Source organism: Pristis pectinata, chromosome 4 (genome assembly GCF_009764475.1).
Source record: "Pristis pectinata isolate sPriPec2 chromosome 4, sPriPec2.1.pri, whole genome shotgun sequence".
In the NCBI taxonomy this organism is placed as follows: domain Eukaryota; kingdom Metazoa; phylum Chordata; class Chondrichthyes; order Rhinopristiformes; family Pristidae; genus Pristis; species Pristis pectinata.
The window spans coordinates 119954044-119971638 of record NC_067408.1 but is presented as its reverse complement, the minus strand read 5'-3'; the positions used below and the strand labels follow the sequence as shown (position 1 = coordinate 119971638).

The following is a 17595-nucleotide window of genomic DNA, read 5'->3' as shown; positions in this document are numbered from 1 at the left end:
AGAACAAGATGTGACAACTTGCAGTCCATAAAAGCTGATAACCAGATTTCCCACTTAAGCATATGGCAGGTGGTTGTCAGTTCAGATTAACTGATGACACATTCATAGTGGAGTGACTCTCATTGTCAGTTGTGAATCAGAGCACCAGATCCAGAGTTTTGTTCAAAGTGACTAAACACAACCCATAGGATTGCATCAAAGTTGAAGCCACACAGCTCCTGTGGAGGATGCCTGGTTCCATATTAGTGGTCACCCAACCTTCACACCACCGTTTGCTGTTATCATGGACCAGAAGAGCCTCTTTACACTTCCCGGAAAGGTTTGCAGGACTTCAAACATTTGGTGTCCTGGTGTATGGAGTTGACTAGGATCTTTTAGTACTCTCAAGGAACCGCGGCACCTCACCTGATAGTCAGTGATGAAATGTTGGAGAGAACTGGTAGCAACTGAAATGCTGATTCTCACTGCCAGACTGGTGAACAGTGATCCATTGCTGACAAGCCCAGCACAAGTCAATGGATGGAGATATGTTGTTCCTGCTAATTTCTGCATCATGTTCTCCTAGGACTTTTTGCATTTTTGAGATGATAGTGAGAAATGATTGCCAGTCAGTGTGACTCCAAGATACTCTGGCTTGCCATTGTGCACATGATTACCACAGAATCTCACAGAGGGAATGTAGTGACCTCAGGGGCAAGAATGTGGAGCCCAAGGTCCTAGCTGCATTGGGCTTCAAGCACCAATTCCTGACATACTGCTTCAACAATGTCTTTGAGTATAGGTACATTTTGTCACTGGTATCAAAACTAGAGGATTGGTATCAGGATGGAGCACAGTTGCACACCTTCCATAAGCAGGTTCCAGCATTGGCAGACAGACCATACTGTCAAGGTCATCAAAACTGGAAAACTTGTCCTGTAACTGTTTTCTAAATGTATCATAGAGAGACAGTCATGGTGAGGGGGATGGGAGGGGTGGCGAGGAATGGGGGAGTGAAGGAGGTACAGCGAGGAAGGGGGGGGCGGGGGCAAGGAAAGGAACGGTGAGGTAGGATCCACTCAGACACAAGACCAGACGGTTAGCTAAAAACTGGAACTGGCATTGCAAGTCAGCTAGCATCAGCTCCATTTTTATTTTAAAAAGGTTTACTGGACATCAAAAAGAAACGAACCGAGGTTTATTTTAAACTTGAACATAAAAAGTATTAAATTCCAATCACATCTTGGTTTGTGGTCCTTCTATATGAGCTGTCATGCAGACTGATGTCAGATCCTCAGAACCTTCCAGATCGTTCACGATCCTTGGAGCGCCTACGATCACGGTCTCGATCCCGCCCACCACGGCCCTCCACGCTTCCCGTGACCTGGAACGCTTGCGCTCACGAGATCTCGATCTTGACCTGTGTCTATTACAAAGCACAGAGCCATTAAAAATAACTCAAAACAAACAGAAAATGTTGAAACTACTCAGGTCACTATGCTGAAAAGTCACTGACCTGAAACATTAACCGTCCTTGCTCCAGTGGACAGAGCAATGGCAGATAGAATTTAATTCTGTTGAGTGTGAGATGATGCACTCTAGTAGGAATGGTAAGGGTAGGACATACACAGTGATGGGCAGGGCCCTAGGGAGCGCTGAGGAACAGACCTTGGTGCACAAGCCCAAGGATCTCTGAAGATGGCTAAGATAGATAAGGTGTTGAAGGCATACGGGATACATTCTGTACCCCAGATAATGAAGGAAAGTAACAGGGAGATTATGGCACAACTTTATAAAACAACAAAACGAGGACAGTTCTGGTTACCACACACTGTAGGAAGGGTGTGATTGCATTGGAGAGGGTGCAGAGAAGATTGATGTTGCTTTATATGGAAAATTTCAGTCAGGAGGGGGGACTGATAGGTTGGTTTTGTTATCCTTGGAGTGGAGCTGAGGGGGAACCAGATAGAGGTATATAGAATTAGGATGGGCTTGAATAGAGTAGATGTAGGAAATGTTCCCACTTGAGAGGGCATAGCATTGGTGTAAGGTGTTCAATGGGGAGCTGAGGAAGAGTATTTTTTACCCAATGGGTGGCTGGAATCTGGAACATATTTGCCTGGGGGGGTGGAGGCAGAAACTCTCACAACATTTGCAAAGCATCTAAACAAGCACTTGGATTGCCAAGGTATAGAAGAGAATGGACCACTTGTAAATGGACCAGGAGATGGGTAATTGATGGTCAACATGATGTGGTATACTCTATGAGGGATACATTTTTGGTTACTTAGGGAATGAAGGGATATGGGGTTGGTGCAGGGAAGCAGTGGTGAAGTAAAAGATCATTCACTAACACCACGACTGGAGGGGCACACCCAAGGGCCCACCTCTAGGTTCTGTCTGAGCTTCTGAGCGCTTCCACCATTTTCTGTTCCATTTCCTGGTTGGATAGCACCTTACTTCTGCAGACATATTCCACTGGAGGTGGGTCAGCACTTTAGGCATCTTCTTCCACCACCCCACCCAGCTGACAGTCTGTAGCACAGGCACATTCTGCCAACACCCCATCCACAATGCCACTGAGGAGACATACAGTACTGCAGCACACCAACAAATCCAAGCCTGAAATTCCCAGAAAACAGCAGCCAACATGTTTTCTTCCTTCAGTCCTGCATTAATCCTAAAACATTTCCCCTCTACCACATCTGGATGTCAGACTTCAGAGTGGATGTTAAGGTCTTGGAGGACGCAGAGATTTACCAGGATGGTACCAGGGATATGGGAGATCAGGTTTGTGTAGATACTTCAGAAATTGGGTTAGAGCAAAAAGATTTGATTGGTTTTAAAATTAGGGCACTGGATACAGGAAATGAGGAGAAATGTCTAGTGGCAGGTAGCCAGAGGGCACAGATTTATCAGAACTATTAATGGCCTCAAGGTTTTAAAAAAGACAAACTTGGAGTTATTGTGATCTAGAATGTGCTCTCAAAAGGTGGAAATGGATTCAATAGAAACTTTACAAAAGGAAAGCGGGTGAACTTCTGGCAGTGAAATTACCCAATGGAGGTACAGCAGGACAATGTGACTGATTAGATGGTTTAGGAGACAGCACAGACACTGAGTCAAGTAGCCATCTACTATGTAATTCCAAACTAATTCCACTGCCTTTCTCTCCCCATGGACTACATCAATCCCAAACCAATTTCACTCTCCCATTCTCTTCCCATAGCCACGTAAAATGCCACAGGCCCACACACTGACCTTATCCCGTCTCAATACTTAATTAACCCCATTAACCTACATTTTCCCATAATCCTACGTTAACATGGAACCACGATGCCAAATTAAATTAAACTGTGACCTTGCACCTTATGCACTGCACTCTCTGTAGCTGTGACACTTTACACTCTGTACTTACTGTTTTTACCTGTACTACATCAATGCACTCTGTACTGACTCAATGTAACTGCACTGTGTAATGAATTGACCTGTACGATCGGTTTGTAAGACAAGCTTTTCACTGTACCTCAGTACAAGTGACAATAATAAACCAATACCAATAAACCTATCCGCCCGCACATGATCCATATCCCTCCAGTCCCTGCATATGCACATCCGTCTGAATGGCTATTAAAACTCTACTATCGCATCCACCACCTCCCCGACAGCACGTTCAAGGCACCCACCGTTCTCTGTATGAAAAAACTTCCCTTACACATCTCCTTTAAACTCCTCCCTTCTCATCTTTATTCCATAGCCTCCAGCAGATGACATTTCTACCCTTGGAAAAAGACTCTGGCTGCCCTATCTACGCCTCTCATAAATTTCATCAGGTCTCCCCTCAGCCTTTGAAGCTCCAGAGAAAAACCAAGTTTGTTCAACCTCTCTTATGGCTAATACTCTCTAATCCAGGCAGCATCCTGGTAAACCTCTGAATTAAATCCACTGTCCTGCTCTCCAATATTTCCATCTCAGCCCAAACCAATCCCACTGCCATGCACCTGTGTACAATTACCACAAGACCACATTCTCCCCTGTATATTCCTCTACTTCAAACACTTGTTCTCTCTCCCCTGAAAAGTACACTCATCAAATCAGCAGCTTTAATGTTCCAACACCTCTGTCCAAGAATATTTCTAACATAATTTAAAAGACAAAGTCCTGTTTCCTATAGCAGAAGTACCTCAGAGAACACTACAGCACAGTACAGGCCCTTTGGCCCATAATGTTGTGCTGACATCTTATCCTGCTGTAAGATCTGTCTAACCCTTCCCTCCCATAAAGCCCTCCATTCCTCTATCATTCATGTGTCTACCTAAAGTCTCTTAAATGTCCCTAATGTATCTGCCCCCACAACCTCTGCAGGCAGTGTGTTCCACGCACCCACCACTCTGTGTAAAAAAACTTACCTCTGACATCCCTCTTATACCTTCCTCCAATCACCTTAAAATTATGCCCCCTCGTGTAAGCCATTGTCGCCCTGGGAAAAAGTCTCTGACTGTCCACTCGATCTATGCCTTTTATCATCTTGTACACATCTATCAAGTCACCTCTCATCCTCCTCCTATCCAAAGAGTAGTTTTTCTATGTTTTCTATACTGTTGGATAGGTACATGGAGCTGAGAAAAGTAGAGGGCGATGGGTAAGCCTCGTAATTTCTAGGGTAGGGACATGTTCGGCACAGCTTTGTGGGCTGAAGGGCCTGAATTATGCTGTAATTTTTCTATGTTTTCTATGTTTTTTTTTCTAGAAAAGCCCTAGCTCACTCAACCTATCCTCATAAGACATGTTCTCCAATCCAGGCAACATCCTGGTAAATCTCCTCTGCACCCTCTCTAAAGCTTCCACATCCTTCCTATAATGAGGTTACCAGAACTGAACACAATACTCCAAGTGTGGTCTGACCAGAGTTCTACAGAGCTGCAACATCACCTTGCGGCTCTTGAACTCAATACCCCGACTAATGAAGGCCGACACCCCATACACCTTTTTAACAACCCTATTGACCAGCAATGGCAACCTTGAGGGATCTATGGACCTGGACCCCAAGATCCCTCTGTTCCTCCACACTGCTAAGAGTCCTGCCTTTAACCTTGTATTCTGCCTTCGAATTCGATCTCCCGAAGTGTATCACTTCACACTTTTCCGGGTTGAACTCCATCTGCCACTTCTCAGCCCAGCTCTGCATTCTATCAATATCCTGTTGTAATCTACAGCAACCTTCTACACTACCCACAACACCACCAACCTTTGTATCATCAGCAAACTTACCAACCCACCCTTTCACATCCAAGTCATTTATAAAAATCACAAAGAGCAGGGGTCCCAGAACAGATCACCGCGGAACACCACTGGTCACCGACCTCCAGGCAGAATACGCTCCATTTACCACCCCCGTGTCTTCTATGGGTGAGCTAATTCTGAATCCACACAGCCAAGTTTCCCTGGCTCCCATCCTCCTAACTTTCTGAATAAGCCTTCCAAGATGAACCTTATCAAATGCCTTACTAAAATCCATGTACACCACATCCACTGCTCTACCTTTATCAATGCGCTTTGTCACATACTCAAAGAATTCAAATCAGGCTTGTGAGGCACAACCTGCCCCTCACAAAGCCATGCTGACTGTCCCTAATCAGCCTATGCTTCTCTATATGCCCATAAATCCTGTCTCTAAGAATCTTCTCCAGTAATTTGCCCACCACTGAAGACTCAGTAGTCTGTAATTCCCAGGGTTATCCCTACTCCCTTTCTTAAACAAAGGGAGAACATTTGCCACCCTCCAATCATCTGGCACTACTCTGTGGCCAGTGAGGACACAAAGATTGTCGCCAAAGGCGCAGCAATCTCTTCCCTCGCTTCCCGTAATAACCTTGGATATATCCCATCCGGCCCCGGTGACTTATCTATCCTAATGTTTTCCCATAGTTCCAGTACATCCTCTTTCCTCACGTCGACATGCCCTAGCGTATCAGTCTGTCGGACGCCATCCTCACAAACGTCAATGTCTCTCACTGGTGAATACTGAAGCAAAGTATTCATTAAGCACCTCCCCTACCTCTTCCGACTCCAGGCACGTTTCCTCTTTTATCCCTGATCGGTCCTACCCTCACTCTAGTCATCCTTCTATTCTTCACATACGTGTAGAACGCCTTGGGGTTTTCCTTGATCCTACTCGCCAAGGACTTCTCATGCCCCCTTCTAGCTCTCTTAAGTCCATTCTTAATCTCCCTCCTGGCTACGTTGTAACTCTCCAGAGCCCTGTCTGATCCATGCTTTCTAAACCTTAGGTAAGCTTCTTTCTTCCTCTTGACAAGATATTCTACATCTCATGTTAACCACGATTCCTTCACTCTACCATCCTTACCCTGCCTCAATGGAACAAACCTATCCAAAGCCCCATGCGAGTAGTCCTTAAATAACCTCCACATTTCCACTGTGCACTTCCCCAGAAACATCTGTTCCCAAATTCCTGCCTAATGGCACAATCCCCCCTCCCCCAGTTAAATACTTTCCCATATCGTCCTCATCTCTAGTATTGCATCAAATTGCCAGAATCCATTCAATCTCTTCTCCAGTTGGTATAACCTCTACTTCAAGCCTCTTTTCACCTCTCAGCTTTGCGCTGCTGGTAGCACCTTGGTAAACCTACACTATACATCTTTTACAGCTGAAATGCCCTTTTGATAAGAGGGATGGGTGAGATTAAAATTCCACATAGTTGAGCAATGGAGCAGCACACACTTCCCAAAACGTTTCTGAAGTGCATGCAGGGAAACACACTGCCTCACCAGAGCACCCAAAGACCTCCCTGCCCTGACTCCCAGGCACGTTCCCAGATCACACCACTTCCCTGCCTCTCCCAGCAGCACCCAGCACTGAAGTCTTGGAGAGCTGCAGAAACATTTTATATTCAGTGCCTGCAGGGAGCCCAGAAACCCACTCAAGACCCCCAATCATGTTAGTGAATAGACAAGATTACATTGTCACAAGGTCAACCAGTTGCTTACCCACTGCTCAATGCAAACATGCATAATTGAGATACAAGAGTCTCAGCCTTATGAGCAGGCAAGGAAGTAGATCATTGCTTGGTCCTAATTTACGCTCAAGTCATGGGGATCAGAGTCACCCGACAGCAGACCTCACACCCTGCACAGAATTCTCACATGCTGCACTGACATATCAAATGGCCAGACTGTGCAGAATAGAGATAGGCTTCTATAAAACCCACACTCACCACCTACCCTTCAATTGCAGGCCTACAAAAGGAGCATTACATTCTAACCAGAGTGGAGCAAGGGACTACAGTCAGGATGTGACTCAGCACAACACAACACCGGTCCGGTGACAGACCGGTGCCATGCTTGCCGACACAGACCATAGGTTTGGGAAGAATCACTGAAATAATGACAAGATTGGGTACAAGGTGTTATAAAGGCATCTCCACCCTGAATGTGAGTGATGTTCTAGCCAAGGTAACTGCCCTCTTCTTCATGATTTGATGCCCAAGCCACCTCCAACCCACTTTAGGGGCACTCACCTCCCTTCCTCCCAACCACTTAACTAGAATGGAATTCGTCTGATGCACATCATTGCCATTCAGACTGAAGAAGGATCTTACTCACCTGATGGCAGCCATTAAGTGCTTTGGGGTGATGGTTAGCAGCCGTTTGTCCCCAGACGAGGTCACACGGCTACCCTGCTGCTGGCTGAAATACATGGGAAACGGTGATGCATTTTTGGTAAGAAAATAACATCAGTAATTATACTCGGAATGGAGGCAGCCTCGGTGAGTGGGAGAGCAAAGGGACCAGGGCACAGGTTCACAGTGTCTTAAAGACTTATTGGTTTCCCAATCTAAGAGTCTTATTTCACCATGGACACCCAAACCTTCTACAACTTGCCCTCTCACCAGGATGGTCTGAGGGTCTCTGCTTCTTCCTCGAACTGAGGCCAAACCAACCCTGATCCTCTACTATCATCATCCTCAGCCTGCCTCACAGTAAACTTCCTTCACTCCACTTTGAGTCCACATGGGTCCCAGCAATGCCCTGTGAGATGGTGAAATATTGGGCTCCAGTCTTACTCAGGCCATGTCTTTATCCAAAGCACTGACGTCTTTAGTGCTGCTTTCTTCATCTGATCAGAACTAGAAATGTTTCAACTTTACTGACAACTTCTTCCCTCCCCTAATCTTCACTTGGTCTCTCTCCTCTCTCTCCATTTCTGGGAACATTCATTAAAATAACTCCTCTCACAGCCAAACCCTGCAACACAAGGATTCCAGTCCATTCTCTGTAGCATGTGCTTTCTTGAAGCTATTTTCTCCTCCAGAGGCTTTAAGGTCTATCTTTCTTCACCATAGCTGACCACATCTGTCTCACTTTCAACGTATGGTCCCACTGCTGTCCCTCCCTCAGTGAAACATAAATGGGTCCCCCCCCATCCTCATTTCCCATCCACCAGCCTTCACTTTCAATGTATCACCTTCTGCCACTACTATAATTTCCAATCTGCTCTACCACCAGACACACCTTCCCCTCTTCTCTGTGCATTCTGTAGGGATAGATGCCTCCACAATACCCTGGTCTACTCAATTGCCCCAACATCCACAGCACATCCAGAATCAATCACAGGGCTCTAACAGCCAACCCCTTTTTTTTTCAGTGATTTGTTTGTACTTCCAAGTTAACATGCTCTATTGACTGCTTACAATGTGGTATTTTCTACATCACGGAGACCAAATGTGGATTTGGTAACCAGTCTGCAGAACGTGTTTAGTGTACAAGCAGGACCAAGCTTCCAGCTGCCCGTCACTAAAACTCCACCCACTCTGCACTCCCCAATCTGTGATAAAACTCAACACAAGCTTGACCGAACCATTTAATAATGTCAGATATTAGTCCTATTTACACTCCTAAATTCATTCTTGTTCCTTTTATCCAATTATACCATCCCTATTTATATTCAATCCTTCCTGTTTTACAACCCACCACACTATCCAGTCATCCACCATGCCACCCTCATTCTGTACCCTTACTTAAAACATTTAACTTCAAGGATTTTCCTGTTCCAATGGAAGGCCACCTTTGACCAGATGCTGCCTAAAGAGTGTGACCATAGCTATATTTTTTTAAGGGCCGCTCATCCAACTGATATGAATGTAGATTTAGTAAGTACGAGGACAAACTAATACTGAGGTGAGGGACACCTTAATATAACTCCACAGGCATCAAATACTGACTGCAGTATTGGATTCCACTCTTATCATAATGTTAGAGGTTCAGAGGGTATGGACTGGCTGTGATGTTGTCTGGGATGCATAAAGTATAGAAAGATAGAGGCTCCTTTCATTAGGATGCAGATTATGGGGCAACATGACAAAGTACTAACAATTCTGAAAAAGCGCAAGAAGCTTGTTAGCAAATATGCTTGAGGGGTTTAGAATGAAGGTAGAGGCAAGTTTAAATGCAGGAGAGCTGCACAATTTTTAAAGCTGAGAGGCAAGGAGTCTCGAAGAGTCTGTAGTTGGACAGGTGGCCAAAGTAATGCAGGAAAGTGGTTAATAAGTTATCTGGTTAATAAGTTAAACACTGGCACTAGCTGGCAGACTGGATTGTTCCCACGCTGCAATTCCTACCTCTGAGTTTATTCAGATCAGAGACACAGTTCCACACATTTACACTAATTCTGTTATCCATCTGCGTAGGTAGCTGCATGCTTGAGAACCTGTGTGGTGGGGGAAGGGGGCTTGGTGTGTACGCACCCCTACGTGGTGGCATCCTCGTGTGTGCTCACCTGCAGACTGCACGGCCTCTAGTCTGAGCGTGTCTGCGTGTGAATGCACCAGCCTTATTCAATCAAAGACTTGATCCGTCACACATGCACCCACTGCCAAAACTGCACTTGAAGCTTTCACAAAGATTGGCCCCCAGTGATGGTGGCAATAGTCTTATACACGGGCGCATGGCCACGAAGAAAACACAGGACTGACCTCTTGCGACGACGTCCATAAAGCTCACGGCGTAACTCCCGTGAAATTGGCTTCAGATGCATGAAGTTGCAAAAGCCTCCCCGGGTGCACTCTCTGGAAAACAAAAAATAAGACAGTCAGAGTCATAGCTATACAGCACAGAAACATGCCCTTTGGCCCAACTCAACATGCCATCAGTGGATCCCATCTTTCAACACTTGGCCTGTAGCCTCCTATGCCCAGACAATTGAAGTGCCCACCTAAACACTTCTTAAATGCTGTCAGTGACTCTGCTTCCACCTCTCTCCAGGTGGAATGGCTTAATGGGGTCCTCTAGAGGGTGATGACACGTTGTCTGTTAATGGTAGGGCTGTGGGCATTACCCAGGTCAGGCTGCACCAAGAGAGATATTGAGCCAATATTGAAAATGACACCAGCTTTAATACAGAATGAAACATCAAGTTACCTAAAATGAGAAAATTCAGTATCAAGAGTTTTTTGACAAGGTGATGAGAAAGATTGATGAAGGCAGAGCTGTGGATATCATCTAAAAAGACTTCACTAAGACATCTGACAAGGTCCCACATAACTGGTTAATCAAGAAAGTTCAGATGCATGGGGTCAGTGGAGAATTGGCTGTGTGGATCCAGAACTGGCTCACCTATAGAAGAGTGGTGGTTGAAAGGACTTATATGGGCTGGAGGCCTGTGAGTAGTGGTGTTCCACAGGGATCTGTGCTGGGACCTCTGCTGTTTGTCATGTACACAAATGATGTGGATGAGCATGTTGATGGATGGGTTGGTAAGTTTGCAGATGATACCAAGATTGGCGGAGCTGTAAAGTGTAGAAGACTGGCGACAGATACAGCGTGATATAGATCAGTTGCAGATGTGGGCAGAGAAATGGCAGATGGAATTTAACCCAGTTAAATGTGAGGTGTTGCACCTTGGTAGGATTAATGTCAAGAGGCAGTACACTCTTAAAGGCAAGACCCTTAACAGTGCTGAAGAGCAGAGAGGCCTTGGGAAATGCCTGCTTTCATTAGTAGAGGTATTGAGTATAGGAGTCAAGAAGTTACGATGATTCTCTATTGAACTCTGGTTAGGCTGAATTTAGAGTATTGCGTGCAATTCTGGTCACCTCACTATAGGAAGGATGTCAAGGCTTTAGAGGGTGCAGAGGAGGTTTAATAGGATGCTGCTGGATTAGAGGGCATGTGCTATCAGGAGAGGCTGGACAAACTTGTGCTCTTTTCTCTGGAGCAGCAGACAAGCAATATCTTTTTCCCATTATTGAGCGATCCAGTATCAGACAGCATGCACTTAAGGTGAGAGGGGGTAAGTTCAGAAGAGACGCGAGGGTAAGTTTTTTCTTTAAAGAGAGTGGTGAATGCCTGGAATGCGTTGGCCTGATAGGGCAGTGGAGGCAAATTCACTGGGGGCTTTTAAGAGGGGCTTGGATGGGCACATGAATGAGGGGAAAATGGAGGGATATGGACATTCTGTTAGGTAGGAGGGATTACCTATGTCGGCACAACATTGTGGGGTGAAGGGCCTGTTCTGTGCTGTACTGTTCTAAATCCTAAATTCAGAATTGGCTCGCCCACAGAAGACAGAGGGTGGTGGTAGATGGAGCATATTCTGCCTGGAGGCCGGTGACCAGTGGTGCTCCGCAGGGATCTGTTCTGGGACCCCTGCTCTTTTTGATTTTTATAAATGACTTGGATGAGGATGCGGAAGGGTGGGTTAGTAAGTTTGCCGATGATACAAAGGTTGGTGATGTTGCGGATCAGTGGGGGTCAGACCAAGAGGGAAACGTGGGGCCATGAAATATCATCAGCTGACAGGATTAAGGAAATCCAAAAGCTTGTTATAAGTATCTTACGTTCAGAGGATAACCAGGGAAAGAGAACCACCCATTAGTGACCAAGGTGGCAAACTGCATCTCCCTCTATAGCCTCTACATCCTTGCTTAGGTAAGAGATTAAAACTGTACACAACGCTCTAGGAGCAGTCTCACCAAGGCCCTATGTAAGTGCAGTAAGCTCCTGGTCACAAATCCCCTCAAAGAACATTTTATTTGCCCCGGGAATCACTACTGCACCTGCAGCCCCTTCAGTGACTGGTGTAGAAGGGCACCCAGGGACTTTCAAACACCAACATTACCCACTCTCCCACTATTTAAAAAGTATCATGCCTTTCAATTTCATACACTAAAGTGGATAACCTGATATTTCCTCCACTACATTGCATTTACCATACAACTGCCCACTCACTCCGCTGGCCCACATCAGCAAACCTTTGCCTGTTTGACCAGTTGTTGATTTAGACTGTCAATACCTGGGGCACAAGAACCAATCCCTGCAGCACTCCACTAGTCACTGGTTGCCAGGCTGAGAATTTATACCCACTCTTTGTGTGATAACCAGTTTTCAATCCATGTCAGTATGTTAACTCCACATGCTCTGGCCTTGTTCACCAACCTCCTATGTAAAGACCTTAACAAATGCCTTCTGAAAATACAAATACTCTACCACTGGTACCTCGTTATCTATTCTACTGGTCACATCCTCAAAGAACTACAACAGGTGAGATGGCAAGGGAATTGAATGAATATTTTGCATCGGTCTTCACCGTGGAGGACATAAGCAATGTGCCCGTTAGTCAGGAGTCTCACGAATTGGAGCTGAGTTCAATTGAGATTAATAGGGAGAAGGTGCTTGGAAAACTAAAGGGGCTTAAGGCTGATAAGTCTCCCGGACCGGATGAGGTGCATCCCCGGGTTCTGAAGGAGGTGGCTGTGGAGATAGCGGAGGCATTGGCGATTATTTTTCAGGAATCGATAGATTCTGGCATGGTTCCGGAGGACTGGAGGGTAGCGAATGTAGTTCCGTTGTATAAGAAAGGTGGAGGCAGCACAAAGGCAATTACAGACCTATTAGTCTGACGTCAGTGGTGGGAAAATTATTGGAGTCTATCCTCAAGGAGGAGGTTACCGAATACCTAGAGGCGCAAGGCAAGATAGGACCTAGTCAACATGGTTTTGTGAAGGGGAGGTCCTGTCTGACCAACCATATTGGAGTTTTTTGAAGAAATCACAGGTAGGTGGATAAGGGAGAGGCGGTAGACGTTGTGTATTTAGACTTTCAAAAGGCCTTCGATAAGGTGCCTCACAAGAGACTGATTAATAAGATGAGAGGTCATGGAATTATGGGCAGGGTAGCAAAATGGGTGGAGAATTGGCTGGTTGGCAGGAAGCAAAGGTGGAAATAAAAGGATCTCGTTCTGGTTGGTTACCGGTTACTAGTGGTGTGCCGCAGGGGTCGGTGTTGGTGCCTCTCCTTTTTACCTTGTACATCAATGATTTGGATGATGGAATAAATGTTTGTGTGGCTAAGTTTGCGGATGACACCAAGATAAGTGGAGGAGTAGGGAGCATAGAGGAAATAGAAAGAATGCAGAGGGACCTAGACAGTTTAGGAGAATGGGCAAGGAAATGGCAGATGAGATTCAATGTTGAGAAATGTGCAGTTGTACACTTTGGAAGTAGAAATAAGCGGGTAGAGAAGATTGATAGTGCGGTAGTACAAAGGGACTTGGGGGTACTCATACAAGATACCTTAAAAGTTAACCACCAGGTTGGATCGGTGGTTAAGAAAGCGAATGCTATGTTGGCATTCATCTCGAGAGGTATAGTGTATAAAAGTAAGGAAGGGTTGATGAGGCTCTACGGGGCGCTAGTGAGGCCTCATTTGGAATACTGTGCGCAGTTTTGGGCCCCACATCTTAGGAAGGATGTGCTGACGTTGGAGAGGGTTCAGAGGAGATTTACGAGAATGATTCCAGGAATGAAAGGGCTTAAGTATGATGAGCGTTTGTCGGCTCTTGGACTGTACTCGCTGGAGTACAGAAGGATGAGAGGGGACCTCGTAGCGACATTTAAAATGTTGACAGGTAAGGATAGAGTAGATGTGGCTAGGCTGTTTCCCTTGGTGGGCGTGTCCAGGACCAGAGGGCACAATCTTAGAATTAGAGGGTACAGTTTCAAGACAGAGATGAGGAGAAGTTTCTTTACCCAGAGGGTGGTGAAATTGTGGAACTCCTTGCCACGCACAACAGTGGAGGCCAGATCAGTGGGGGTATTCAAGGAGGAGACAGACAGATATCTAAATAGTCAGGGTATCAAGGGATATGGGGATAAGGCTGGCAAATGGGATTAGAATAGTTTTTTTTTTCCCACCCCATTTCTTTTTCCCTTTTCCTTGGAGCAGACTCGATGGGCCGAATGGCCTGCTTCTGCTCCCTTATCTTGTGATCTTGTGAGTCAAATGTGATTTTCCTTTCATAAATCCAAGCTGACTCTATTCAATCCCAAGAATCTTCATTACAGATTCCAGTATTTTCCCAACCACTCCCTATTTTCTCTCTCCTTTAAATGTGCTACCCTCCAATCCTCAAGAACAATTCCAGCAGCTACAGAATTTCAAATGAAGGTAATGTTCACTATCTCAAAAGCCACCTCTTTCAAAACTCTGGGATGCAGATCATCAGATCCTTGCTAGATCAGCTTTTACCCGAAGTATGCTAGTACCTGTTTATTCAGTATAGTAAAACTCCAATAATCCTCTGTCCAACTATTCAGAAATCCCAATGGTTCAGCATCTGTCTCACCAGGTGATGTTTTCCATGCTCCCTTGAAACTCATTGGGTTCACTGGAAAATTTGTAATACTGTGCAACATTTTAGTGAATTAAAAGTGTGTTGGGGTATTCCTGAGAATAATATCCAATAGTCTGGAAAATCTGGTAGAGTAGCACCAGAGTCCCGAGCGGGTCTGATTACTGGAATTTGACTAATACCCATTTGCTCTAGTTCCTCATTCTCACTAGACCCTTGGCTCTGTGTTTCCAGCAGGTTTGTTGTGTTTTCTAATGTGAAGGCAGACACAAAGTGTTGTTTAATTCCTCTGCCATCTTCTTTTTCTCCATTATAAATTCTCCTCCCTCCCCACCTGCCTTCTTTCCATCTCAATACCTATTGGTGCTATTAATCCACTTTTGCATTTCTTGCCAGTTTACTCCCATATTTTAACTTTCCATGTGTTATCAAGCTCTTGGTCCTCCTTTGCCATGTTCCAAAATGCTCCCAATCATCAGGCATATTGCTATTTCTGGCAACTTTATTGGTATTGGTACTTTACACCTCCTTCTTGGATTTAACACCATCTTTGACTTCTCCTGTCAGCCACAGACAGACCACTTTTCCCATTGAGCTTTAAGGGATTTTTTTTGCCAATAATGCATTCTTTCTTTTAATGCTAACCACTGCCTATTCAATGTTCTCTCCGAATCAATCACAGCCAGATCTCCTCTCACTCCTTTACAGTTACCTTTGCTTACATTTTGAACCCTGGTTTTGGACTGAGCTACATCACTTTCCAACTCTAAAATTCGAAGAATCAACAATACTGGCGATTCTGGAGTCACAAACACAATGGATGAAGGCAAATTTCCTTCCTGAAGGGACAATAGTGAACCAGATTAGATTTTACAATCATGTGGCGGTTTCAGTTTACCAGTACCGACACTGGCTTTCTTTTATTTGACAGAATTTAAATTCTGCAGCTGTTCTGTGGGATCTGAACTGACGTCTCCACATCAATTATCTCTTAACTCTGGATTAATAGTTCAGTAACAAGCAGTGCATTAATGTGTTGCTAATACCAGTGCTGGATTCCTAAAATGTTGTTGCAATTAGTCTGCAGAATTGGAAGAACTTTGGAACAGGAATTGCTGCACTCAGAGCTTACTGAGAGCAGGTGTGACACTGATACATTCAAGATGGTATGGTTTTCTAAGTCTCTGCCTCGACTATCTAAACAAGGGCAGCGTGTCACAGGTTCTGCTACCCATTTTACAATGCTGCTGCAATTTCTTATAACTACCACATATTGAAGAAGCTAGGATTACTCTGATAATTTTAGCCACCAGCAAGGTACAAGGAAGGGGTTTTTATGCTGGCATTTTACTTTTTCTTGTACACTTTCTGGGGCCTGGACTTCATTAGTAAGACTAGCATTTATTGCCCTTTGAGAAGGTGGAAGTGAGCTGCTGCCTTGTATCACTACAGTCCCTCTGGTGAAGATGCTCCCACAATGTTGTTGGAGAGGAAGTTCCAGGATTAGACCCAGTGATGCTGAACGGCCAATATACTTCCAAATATACTGCAGATGGAACCAAGAGGTGGTGGTGTTTCGATGTATCTGCTGCTCTTGTTCTTGGTTATAGAGTTCACAAGTTTGGGAAGTGAGGTGCAAGTATCTGCAGTGCATTTTACAAATGGTGTACACTGTAGCCACTGCAAATGGAAGAGGGACTGAATGTTTTTGAGTGATGATCAAGGAGCCAATCAAATGGGTTTCTTTGAACTGAAAGATGGCAAGTTTCTTGAGAATTCTTGGAGCTGCACTTATCCCGGCAAATTGGTAAATTGGTTTATTATTGTCACGTGTGTACCGAGGTACAGTGGAAAAACTTTGTTTTGCATGACAGGACACATTATTGGTGGTGTTCAATCCTAGGAACTTGGAAGCTCTCAACCCTCTCAGCCTAAGCGCCACGAATGTAAACAGGAGCATGCGCAATGTTCCCCTTCCTGAAGTCAATGACCAGCTCTTTTGTTTTGCTGACATTGAGGGAAAGGTTGTTGTCATGACACCATGCTGCTAGGCTCTCTATCTCCTTCCTGCAGAGGACAGTCCATCACACTCCTGACTCATGCTTTGTAGCTGATAGAACAGCGTTCAGGTATCAGGAGGTGAATCACTCACAAGATACCCAGCCTCTGACTTGTGCTCCTTGCCATTTATAGTCCAGTTGAATTTCTGGTCAATGGAGATCCCTACAATGTTGATGGTGAGGACACTGATGGTTACGTGATGCAATGAAATGATCTATATGGATGGCACACAAAACAGTTTTTCACTGTACCTCAGTGTTTTTGATTGTCACAGCTAAGTGGTTAGACCCCCTCTTGCTGGGAAGGGTCATTGCCTGGTATGTTACTGAATCAACTTCACAGTACTTCAACTTATTTGTGCTGAACATTTGACTCCTGATTTATGAATCAATTTTTGGAGGCAAAATTTAGAAGCGAATACTCACCCCATTTCATATTGTCTGCAGCAGGCTTCTCTGAAATCAGTCACGGGTGAGAGCTCTGCATGGATAGGCTGTCCATTAAACCAGCGATTGTTTAGATCATTCACAGCCTTTTCTGCATCTTCTTCATGGCGAAACTAAAACAGAATGGGAGAATTAGAGCCATACAGCATGGAAGCAGGCCCTTCAGCCCAACTGGTCTGTGCTGAACAACATCCCATCTAAGCAAGTCCCATCTGCCTACATTTAAACCTTTAAATGTTTAAACCTTTCTAAACCTTTCCTATCTATGTAGCTGTCCAAGTGCCATTTAAATGTTGTTAATGTACCTGCTTCAACCACTTCCTCTGGCAGCTCATTCCAATATACTGACCACCCACTGAGTGGAAAAACCTCAGGTTCCTATTAAATGTCTCCCCTCTCACCTTAAACCTATCCCCACTAGATTTAGATTCCCAACCCTGGGAAAAAGACTGTCCATCGA

At 45.0% G+C, this 17595-nt stretch overlaps 1 protein-coding gene across 1 annotated transcript in view; it reads right to left on the bottom strand.

The window, feature by feature from the left end:
* Window positions 1-1078: 1078 nt before the first annotated feature.
* Window positions 1079-17595, bottom strand: part of u2af1 (U2 small nuclear RNA auxiliary factor 1) — a 95096-nt gene continuing 78579 nt past the window's right edge. Inside the window, 4 exon segments of the mRNA XM_052013877.1 lie at window positions 1079-1341; window positions 1344-1405; window positions 9974-10066; window positions 17115-17248. Of these exon segments, the coding sequence (XP_051869837.1) occupies window positions 1274-1341; window positions 1344-1405; window positions 9974-10066; window positions 17115-17248 (357 nt within the window). The 3' untranslated portion in view covers window positions 1079-1273.